This window comes from Mya arenaria, chromosome 17, assembly GCF_026914265.1.
Source record: "Mya arenaria isolate MELC-2E11 chromosome 17, ASM2691426v1".
Classification (NCBI taxonomy): domain Eukaryota; kingdom Metazoa; phylum Mollusca; class Bivalvia; order Myida; family Myidae; genus Mya; species Mya arenaria.
This window is the reverse complement of record NC_069138.1, coordinates 20,914,195-20,926,442: the sequence shown is the minus strand read 5'-3', so window position 1 is coordinate 20,926,442 and position 12,248 is coordinate 20,914,195. Positions and strand designations below refer to the sequence as shown.

General features: G+C 31.7%; 1 protein-coding gene across 2 annotated transcripts in view; it reads left to right on the top strand.

Moving 5' to 3' along the window:
- The window catches only part of LOC128223758 (uncharacterized), a 115,201-nt gene that overhangs the window by 17,999 nt on the left and 84,954 nt on the right, over positions 1–12,248 (top strand). For both annotated transcript variants that reach the window (XM_052933124.1, XM_052933126.1), the window contains exon 6: positions 3,948–3,971. In XM_052933124.1, coding sequence (XP_052789084.1) covers positions 3,948–3,971 — 24 coding nt within the window. The remainder of the gene's footprint in view (positions 1–3,947; positions 3,972–12,248) is intronic.

Here is a 12,248-nt window from a genome sequence, read left to right as displayed (position 1 = left end):
TGACCAATGCCTTTGAAATTTTGTGTGAAGCCGTATGTAGTGAATCTTTACCAAAATAGTTCACGGCCTGTCCCAGCGTTTCTTTATACTTTTATGTTAAAAGCGATATAAATCTTCTATATTAAATTGTTCACATAATGTCCTTCGTGTAAAATGTGGCCCCGCCCCGGGGGTTCCAAGTTTTCTTTACTTAATTTATATAGCTAAATTTTGAAAAAGGCATGACCAAGACCATTCAAATCTGGTTTGTATCCTAAAGAAGTGACCTTTTACTAAAAGTGTTCAAATAATGGCTCTTGGATCAAAACTAGCCACGGTCCGGTTAAAAGTTTTCTTCATACTCATATAGTTTTTTTTAAATCTTCTTTAAAACCGCAAGGTCCAGACCCTTGCTACTTGGAAATGTAGTATCATGTAGTGGACATTAACTACTTTCATCAATACATCCATTTACTTGCTGAGCAGCCACTGATTACCTAAGCAGCCAATGATTTTCTAAGCAACCATTTTCTTAGCAACCTATGTTTCAGATGTTTAGTGTATTCAGATTAAATTAGGTAGAACAACACTTTTCAACAACAAAATTATCATGGTTACTAATTAAACCACAATAATGGTTAAGACATCCTTGTCCCGTAGTGTTTTTACTTGTTTCAATTTTATACCTTGATTTGATTGTTTTTCTAAACAGTATTTGTATATTAAGTAATAATTTTATAAGCTAGCTAGTTGCCAGTTAGTTAATTTAGAAAGGTTCGCTAAAAATATGCCTTAATTTTCTAACTTCTTATTTAGAAACCCTTAATTTACCACACATAACTTTATTACATTAATACATCAATTAAAAAATAATATATATTGTTTGGCGTAATATTTAACTTTTTTGGCAAATAAACATTTAGAAAAAGCTTAACAATAAAAATAAAGTATTAATTAACATACATGTATTCGCCATAGAATATTCTTTAACTTCGTACAGTTAAGCAGACTTTTGTGCTCAATGATCTTGCCGAAAACGAGATGGCTGATACTAACGTAGTGAAACACATGCATTTACCTGGGAAAAAGAAACAGCTCGGGTATCTATCGAACTTTTTCATATACATAGATATATGTGAATATACTATTTGAAACATACATGTCATTAAAGTACCCGAAAGGTAGCCTACAACGACATATAACTCAAAGCAGACGACAATTCGACTATTTTGAAACAAAAAATATAAACTTAACTTGATTGTATATCATTTATCTGACATATCCTATCCAGGAATCACTCATGTTATGCACTGGGAACGATAATTAGTTCTATACTGCTTTACATTAAACGTAGATTAAAAAACGTCAACAATTCAGTAGTTTTTTGCAACAGAGTAGTTACACAGTCATTTGGGTTAAAGGTAGAGACAACCCGTGCCCTAAAAACGTTATCAAAGTCAACACGTTACTTTGTTTAAACAATATTTAATTCAGTGTAACATTTAAAAGAGACACCAAGCCTTAGTATAAGTAAGGGATTTCCTGTGGTAAAAATACATATGAAATAAACAAGTATGCACAAAACAAGATTATCAGGACATAATTTAGAAGAAAGGATTAGAGCCTATAACATGCCTCGATCCTGTAAATTGAATTTATTATAAAACAAGTATATGATTTTGAACGTTGATCCCTTTTATTGATAAGCAAAGTAATATACTGAGTACAGGATAACGTGGGATATGTTAGGAAAGACAATGACTTTATATGATTGGATAAAACATACTGACTAACCTATTTTATATTTGAAACATATGTAATCTTGTTGATTCCCTCACATCACTAAGAACGTATCTATAATTAATCTAAAATTCGAACAATATGTATGCTTTTAATAATTCTGTTTTAATATTAGTTTATAGATCAACCTTTGTACAGAACATTTCCATTACAAAATATACGAGTCCTAAAACCTCACTCCGCTTACTTTTCCAATTCAGAAGTGGTTTCTTTATGGATTTATTCAGATGTAAATTACTCTTTTTCTTACTTTTCAGTTGATCTGCTAATGCCGAAAGTATATATAATTGAAAATTATGAACACAATTTTTATAATAACATCTCAATTTTCCTATAACACACTTCCAATACTATAACTAATTGGAATTAAAGCTCGAACAAAAGTGGACAAAAACATTTTGTCTTTAAAGAAATTAACTCAACAACACTGATACATGTGTATGGGCATTCCACCTTATGCTAATCAACGGAATCACACCTACAGACGAATATTTGCTCAAATGCAAAATGTCCAACATTAGCTAATGCGACAAGTGTTCTTGCAATTTAAAATATATTTTCCACTTTTTCTTCGGGAATCATATAATACAAGACCTTTGACATAACGTAAGCAGTTAATATATCAGTTTTACCTGCAGAATACTACTCATTAGATATTTCATACGTTGTTTGAAATAACATAAATTTCACACTTTCCTAACGCACAAACGCATTCAAACTGTACGTGACATAGTTAGCATGAAAAACGAACCATATTTTTCCATAAAGATTCAAACAGAGAATACCAGTTCTTCTCTCTTTCTTTTTCTTTTTTCTGAATACCAACATTTTTTTAACAAAAACATTACATTTCAATGTCGAACATTATATGAACGTTCTTAAGTTATAAATGTTTACTAAGTTCTGCACTGAAATTGTTTTGTTTATAAATAAATAACAATGTAAAATTATTTCTATGTTTCAGAAATGATAAAGGTTTTACAAGAGATTTTCCTCATTATACTTTTAACATTGATAAAATATAATTAAATACAGTGAAGTAAAAAAGGTTAAAAGATATATGATAACTATTTACAATGGATATTTAAGACTTTGCAACAGTTTATATATCATTTACATAAAACTTACAACGACTTTTCTTTGTATGATAGGATAAAAAATCCTGGTACGCTTGTTGTAAATAATAGCAATTATTGAAGCGATAAGTTCACCTAAAAACGATCATTTCATATTAACAACATTGTATTTTATTTTTCAATCGTACGGGACAAAACATGTAACCATCATGTAAGAAGAGAATGCATATTACGAAGAAACATTCAGACTCATAGTATTAAGCATTGAGTTTGAAATTGGTCTTACATACCTTGAAATCCCTTACCGAAAAAAAGTATCCGGATGTATTTTACATATGACATAACGCTATAACATAAACATACACTCAAAATGACCGCTTATGGACATGTCGGCGCCATGTGAGTCACAGATTTGTCTGTAAACACAGTCTTTTACCTTGCATTTTTTGTAAATGCGTACATAAAGGGAAATAATTGGCCATTCAGGACAAAATGAAAGAAACACTGTTTTAAGCACACCTGACCAAGAAGAGTTAAAAGTGACCTGATGTATCCGTATTCCGTTTAAACTCTACCTATTTCAATGTAACAGTTAAAAGAGACACCTAGTCTAAGCATGAGCAAAGGATTTTCGGTGGTAAAAAAACATGAAAAATAAACGTTGTGTGCATTGTTTTCACAAAACAACAACTGCGGAACCCCCTAAGAAAACAATGCTTATTTTTGGTTGAAACAACTTTGTAAATAAGGTTTCAATCTTGAAAAAAATACTTAATAACAACTGATACATTTATACGGGAATTTCAACTTAAGCTTATAAACAGAATCATACCTACAGAGGAATATTTACTAAAATGCAAAATGACCAACACCAGCTAATGCAGAGAGTTCTTGCAATTATTAATATATTTTCCACTTTTTCTTGGAGTAACATATAATGCAACACCTTTGTAATAACGCGAGCAGTTCTTATTACTGCAATATAAATGTTAACCAAGTTCTGTATTGAAATTATTATGCTTATAAATAAATTAAAAATAAATCAAAATATCGGAATTCCTCTATCATTATATAATGTTTTCTATGTTTCAGGAGGGTGCCCATTCGATTCATTTCGTAAGTAAACAATGGTTTTACAAGTGATGTTCCCAAGTAATGTATACTTTTAACATTGATAAAATATAATTTAATGCAATGAAGTGAAAAAGGTTAAAAGACATATGATATCTATTTACTATGCAATTTTAAGACTTTGTATAGGTCACTAGTTTATATATAATAACATATAACTCTCAACGACTTTTCTTTGTATTATAGGATATGAAATCATAGAACGCTTGTTTAAACAATACCAAATATAGTAGCAATACGTTTACTCAAATACGATCAATTCATGCTATCAATATTGTATTTTGTTTCAATCATATGGGGAAAATATGCAACCATATAAGAAAAAAATGCATTTTACGAAAATCTATTCAAACTCAGAGTATTAAGATTGCTTATGATTAAAAGTAACTGTCTATAATTAAAGGCATTTACGCCAAAATGTAAGGAACACTGTTTTAAGCTCACCTGACCACGAAGTGTTAAAGGTAACCATTTTGTGCATGATTAAAATTAACTGTCCATAATGAAGGGCATTGAGGACAAATGAAAGGAACAATGTTTTAAACTCATCTGACAACGAAGTGTTAAAAGCGAGCTAATATGTCCGTCTGCCGTAGTCCATTGACCGTCATGAACATTCTCTTACATTACAAATCTTCTAGTCTGAAGAGGTAAGGTACATGCCCTTGAGTTTTAGCCTCATGTAGTGGTCCTTTACAAAGTTTGTTCAATAATGTCCGTGTGACCAAAAGTAGCCAACCGCCCTCCCCCCCCCCCTTGAGGACTCAGGTTTTCATGTACTGAATATCTTCTCTGAAATCGCAAATTAAAGTTCTCTGCTACTCAGCATTTAAATCATGTAGTTGCATTATACCAAGTTTGTATTGTTCGAATTATGTCCCCTCGGGTGAAGCTGGCCCCGTCCCGGTCGTCGAAATGTTCTATAAAAAAACCTTGAAAATCTTCTTTTTATAAAAACCGAGAGGGCATGATTTTTGACAACTTGGATGTAGTCTCATGTTATGGCCGTTTACCCCAGAGGTTCGAAGATTTATATATTCTTTATTTTTGTTGTTTCTAAAAATGTTATTCTCTAAAATCCCATGGCCCAGACCTTTGGTTTTTGGTATGACGCATTATGTCGCGATTCTTCACCAAAATAAGTAAAATGTCTCTTGGACCAACACTGGCAACTTCCCACGGTGTCATGTTTTCTATATACTTATTCAGTTAAATATTTGAAATGATTTTCCTCTGAAACCGCAAGACGCAGACCCTTGATGTATTTCCATAGCCTTCTGAAGTGATCCATTACCGTTTTTGTTCAAAATATGTCACTTGAGTCAAAGCTGGCCCCGCATATATATATATATATATACATATGGTAAAATCTTTATACATTTTCTTCTCTGAAATCTCAAGGCCAATATTTGTGCTTATTGAAATGTAGCCTAACGTAATGGCCGTTAAACAAAATTGTTAATATTATGTCCCTCGAGTGAAATGTGGTCAAGGTTTTGTGTAAACTTATATAACTTAATTTTGAAATTCACTTGGCCTAGACCATTTATATGTTTTTTTAGCTTCAAAATTGCCATTTACTAAAATTCTTCAAACAATGACAATTTGATCGAAGCCGGCAAAATCCCGTTGGTCTTTTTTTATATACGAAAATTTTCTCTGAAACCGCAAGGCCCAGACCATTGATATTTTGTATGTTATATCAGGAAGTGGTTATTACCACCTTCATCAACAACATCAAATGACTTGCAAATCAAACAATGACTTCCTCACATACCAATGACTTCCTCACCAACTACCAACTTCCTTAATACTGCTGACATTCTTCACAATCAATGACTACCTTAGCAAGCAGATAAAACACCATTCTTTATTAGTTTCCAATGAATTTCTTAGCACCAACATACTTCATTAGTTTTCAATGACTTCCTCACCAACAAATGACCTAATCAACCATTTATTAAGTGAAGAATAATTTCCTTCGCTACAATTACCTCCCTGGAAACCATTGAATTACTAAGCGAGCACCTTTTGTTTAACAACTTACGACTTCCTTTGCTACTTTTGAATCTTTAAGCAGCCACTCACTACTTAATCTACAAATAACAACCGTAGCAACCAATCACTCCCGATTATTCATATACCTACATTGATAGTGACCTATAACAACTGCTGACATATTTAGCAACCAATTACTATCTTAGCAAACTGATAATTCATCATACTTCATTAGTTTCTAATGAGTTCCTTATCAAACAATGATTTTCGTCACAAACAATAACTTCCTAAGCAACCATTTACTTTTTATCAACTACCTTCATCCAAACCAACGAATGATTTTCTTAAGAACTTATGGCTTTCTTAACAACCAGTGATCACGTAATGATAACCCTTCAAACAATTTTCATCCATAGCAACCAATTACTTCTTTTTCAAGCAATTACTTCGTTATCAATAATTGACTATATTAGCCACACTTTATTTACCTAGTTACATATAACTTTTTTGGCAACCAATGACTTCTTAAGTTGCAAATGACAACCTAAGTAACTTCCTATATTCTAACTAATAATTTCTTAAGCAAACAAGTGCTACTTCAGCTGTCAGATATACATTTGCATTTACTTTCTTTCTGAGTAACCATTGACATACTTAGCAGTCTCTTCCTTAACGTCAACAGACATTCATAGAAACCAATAATTTCCTTTAAAACATATGACTTTCTTATCAAACAATGACGTCCTTAGCATCCACTGACTTCCTCAGTAATCATTTACTTCTTAGCAGGTAAATATATATAATAATAAAGTTCTTAGCGACCAATGATAACCTTAGTAAATCTTTATACAACAAATGCTTTCCGTTTTAAAGACTTCCTTCTTAGCAAACATTGACTACCTTGGCGATTGATTAATTCCTTACCATAATACAAACTCCCAAAGTCACTTATGACTTCCTTAGCAAAAATGACTTTCTTAGCAACAAAGAAATCTTAAGCAACGAATGTTGTTTAGCAATTTCCTACATCCATAGTAATTATTGACTTCAATAACAACAGCCGGATGACATCATATTCATAGTATCTGTGGACAACCAGCTGACAACGTCTTAGCTTCCATAGACATTTTATACAGTGACCAAACTTATCTATCAAACATAAAATTACTCAGCAATCACCTACTACCTTAGAAAGCATCTTTGACCACTGATTCGCAGTACGTTTCTGATAGTTACAGTGTGTATACAGATTTACTGGTTCAATACAGTAAATCCAAAATGGAGATATATTATTTCTAATATGTAAGAGTATTTATTCCTACTTAAAACGCTTAATTTCTTTAACATAATTGATCAAAGCTTAAACTTGTGTACAATAATGCATATTTACGATACACAGATTCAAAGATATATCGTCCGAGCTCCTTTCAAACAATTATGTTAAAAAAACCCATGCAGTTAACAAAGTCAGTTAAAATTGTTAGCAATCACTGGGGTTGACAATGCGCCTATTTTTGTATCCTTTTATTAAGGAGTTTCAGTTTGAACATCGAACAATAATATTATCAAAGCATCCGTTATATTGTAATTTTATAGTGGTTTATCAGTAAGTAAAATAAGATATTTCACTAGTAAAAAGAGTTGAAATAATCAAGTTGAAAGTTTTATTGTTTTGAAATATCAGCCCGCTCTCAGATCCACATTAAACGTTAGCGCACACAGGGGTGGGACATACATTCAACGAAGTCATTTCTGAAACAAACTTTGCATTAAACTTTTTTGTTGTATAACAATGCATTGTCATTTAATATCCTATTTAGAAAAATTATATAAAATGATATTTTTTTACACAAAAAATGATAGTTCACTGTTTCGTAAACACCAAAATTAAGTATATCACTCGGGCATATCTCCAACTATTACTATTGGTGCTCACTTAGTAATGATATTGCGATCTTACACTGAAACACGAGCAAGTAGATGAATGGTTTTCGCCTAAAAATTTAGCTCTGATAGATGGATAGTACAGACATTTGGTGTGTAGACAGCTTGTGAAGAGCTAAATTTGATTTGCTTTTGCCGGAGGATGAATGCAGATCAAGTTCAAGGTTACTTAAATAGAAACATTGTTTCTGTCCAATATCCCTATATTTTATATATTTACTTATAATTTTATTATTTTTGTGTTTTATTTTTGGTTGGGGGGAGGGGTCAATATAACTGATACTGGAAAAAAACGATTTGTGCAATATAAATTAAGTTACGATTGATGTAAAATGATTGATTTAACTTGTACGTGTAGGTAGCGTTTGTTAAAACATAGGTTCGGTTTGCTTCTGACGTAGGTGGAATCAAGGTTAATGTCACAGTTACGAAGATACAAAATTGTTTTCGCTCAATAATCTTAAATAACAAGATGAACAATTTTCACGTATATTGTTATGCGAGGAATTGCGATTCAAACATATCCGAAGATGTTGCGTTTATCGGATGATAACCGCAATTGCCGAAAGGAACTTCATTTAAGGAATGGAAGTTGAGGTGTAGATGTTTAGGATTGTTGGGATAAGAGGTTTGTGCACGTAAACTGGGTTAAACCCCCAGAAAATTTACATTTTACTGACCTTTCCAAGGCGGTACCTTACAATCCTTGATAAGCATACCTCGTTTCTTAAGTATAATATTTATGCACTGTGATTTTTGCGGATTTTGTGTTGTTTTTCCATGGATCTTGTTTTTGTGTTCTATGTCTATGGCGTTTACTCAGTGCCATTAAACCGGGTTGATGTTTAAACTTTTTGCTACTGAGCTCGTTTCTGAAGTATTTAGTATTTATACGAACTAAATCGTTTCATTTAGGTGTTAAGTAACTTGATATTTTTACTGGGGCGTAGCTAGTCCTCTATTCAATTGGATTCATAATTGTGCTTGGAAGGTGCAATCTGGGCATGCTTAGGTGCTTCATTTACTATGGGAAAATGGACAATCTTAGGATCATGTAGTAAAGTAGGCATGCTGCTACGTTGTTGATTTGTTTGTCAGATGCATCTGGATACTTGCGTTTAGGCAGCTACGCCCCTGTCTTATGTAGAAAAACACTTTTCAACAATACAAATATCAGTTTCAATAAGTTCAGTGTAAACCGAAAACAATTTTTGCCACTTCAGATGCATCATGATAACGTTCAAATGTTTGGATCCTTTTCATATGCAATCTCTGTAGGAAAAGTTTATTAGAACAAATAACCATTTGCCGTTGTTGGCTTAAAGCATTTGTTAATTATTAATTGGCATATACCATTCGGGCGAACATAAAATAAAAGTGTGTTGTTTTAATTAAATTCAATATCTAGCAAACATAATGCACATGTCCGTTCGTGCAATGTTATGTGTATTAGTAACTCAGGAAATATTACACTAAATTTATTAAAAAGATTTAGTTTTCAATTTAATGTTGACGATCTTCCCAGATTGTACATATATCATTACAACCCAGTTGAATCTATGTATAATTTTGAATGATCTGGATTGTCAAATTGCTATTTACATGTCAGCCGTTACGATTATATACAAATGATGCTATATCATGATTCATTTTCGTTCATCATGAACTAAAAGGAACACATTCCGATAACCACGTCACACTCTTTGTTAACAAAACACAGGTACTTTTGGGTCGTTAAGTCGAGAGCAGTTACGTTTAAGGACAGAAATAACATTTTGATTTTGGAGATATTCCAACTTATGACACAGTTGTGCTACTAACTTTCCTGTTTCAAATTTCAAAATTATTATTTACATGTTAGCTTTAAACTCCAATCACAGGTGATTATAGGATGATTTTTACTGTTATGCTAACTGCAGCAATGTGTAGCTTTACATGTCGTACTTATGCAGAGCGTAAGCTGGAGAATAGTATTTTATTGAGATTGCTTTCGCATAGAAATGCAAAACTGCATCAACATTGTGATATAAAATCAAGTGATTTAAAAAAATATGTTAAGCGAGGTTCTTTTTAAATAAGAAACACGACGTTTTATCAGTTTACGTCAACATTCGAAAATACATAAACAAGAAGTCACTTTATTTTTATTTACAATTTTATCAAGATAATTCAAGTCACAATTCATTGTTAATGGTTTCGTCCATGAATTTTATCAAAACAAAAATAGTAATTGATACCGTCTAAATGCAAACGGAACAAATAAGATTTAGTTAAAAAAACATGCTTAACTTATTTATTATGAAAGCCGAGTTATATGCGACAAAATGAAAGTCTTTATACTTTTTAATAATTCATTCGAAAACAAAAGCATTTAGGTTCTTTCTTCCATATACAATCATAATCCGTAAAATTGAAAAAAACTAATTGTTATTATTGATTTTATTACATAAGTATTCGTTGGTCACTTATCTTTCTCGTATTACAGACTGAAGAGTACGGGTTTTGAACACAAACATTAGGACAAACATTATAAAAGTGTGATTTTTATGTAGGTTAGGTCCATAACTGTGCAAGAGTCTTTATTTTAATTAATGATTTAATGTCCTAATGTCAGGTATTTCCATTTCATTTGTTTTTAAACAACTCAAACAGATAATACGCATTGTTTAAAAATGTCTAAGGGGTGTATAAATGAATTCAAGTTGCTGGGCATATCCTTAGATAGGCGGAGAGTTGGGGGTCCTTTCCAGTCAGAATCAAGGGGACAATGCCCTTTGTGGTAGATTTCGGGAGGCGAATCCCCCCCACGACCGCAAATGAATTGATGCTTTTTTGAATCACAAAAATATAGTCTTCAGGTGAATAGTATATTTTCATTTGGAAACAAATTTTTAACATACAATATCAGGATTAAGTTTTTGACAGTGAAACTAAACATAAGAGTACTTGAATATCGTACTGAATCTGAATATGACTTAAGAGCTTACTTAAATAAAGATGTGTTTGGAAATTAAGAACTTACCGTTATTAGAAAAATGGTTATCCCGTTTTTCAAACGTTTTCTTGATCTTGCAGATGAATGTCTGAACAATTGCTTTCATACCATCAAACATTACTGACATAAACAACTGTTCGAACCTAAATAAAATGTTATACCATCGTTCAAATATGCAAACCCCTGGAAAATTTACATAGCTATTTACAGATTAACTGATATTTTTTCTACCCCACCCCCATCTCAAAATGTGTCAATAAACGAGCGTGGTCCCCATCATTACCTGGAAAACGACATGTCTTTAAGCGAAACAGACAGGTCTCTGACAGTGAGATGACTAAATATTAGGACACACGCTCTAAAACTAAGAAAACTATTTTATATGCAATGATTATCCGAAATTGTTTTGCCAACACCTTCGACATTTTCAAATGTTCATTCAATGAATGTCGGCGTAGTAATTTGGATATGTATTGATGCCCCGCTTAGAATAACCTGTTTTCGTTATTTTTTGGAACAAAGATGCACATATAAAGATTCACTGATAACTGCTCATAAAATATTAGCACTAAAAAGAGCGAATAAGAAATTATAAAAAAAAAATATCAGAGAAATTTTTCTAAACAAACAGGAAAGAGAAAAAACTGACAGCAACGCACCAGCTATAATTTTGCGTGAGGGGTGTCCCACGGGTATCTGCGTGAATAACAGCCTTTTCAAAAAGGGGTTATTAAGAAAATAAATTAGAATAATATACATCTCGGAAAATAAGCATAAAAGAAACAAAACATTGGCTTATATTAATGTAAGATCGTATTTTATTTCACTCGGTATCATAGAAGAATTATATTCTTCAAAAGAAAATAATAATAATAATAATAATAATAATAATAATAATAATAATAAAATTAAATTAATTAAATTATTGTTTTAACGTTTTGTCTGCCTTTGAATCCGCAATTCATTCTAAACTTCAAAAGGTTATTTTTGACACTCTGAACACTAGCATATTTTTCATTGTGTATATAACATATGTTAAACAAATAGATCAATGTGAAATTTCATTTTTCATATTATTGATAAAAAACACATTCATTTACTATAACGTCCTTTGACAAGTTTATTTAATATATATATATATATATTTGTGTCTGCTGTATGTTGGAGTATTTTTGAAAAGCCAATTATATTATTGGAATGTATTAAACATACTGACTAAAGATGTACTCCTCGGGATATTTTGAAAAAGCGTAATTTTATTAATACACCCATATAACCAATTTCTTTTTGAGTATTTTATAGCTTAAGGAGAGGTGATTTGGCCG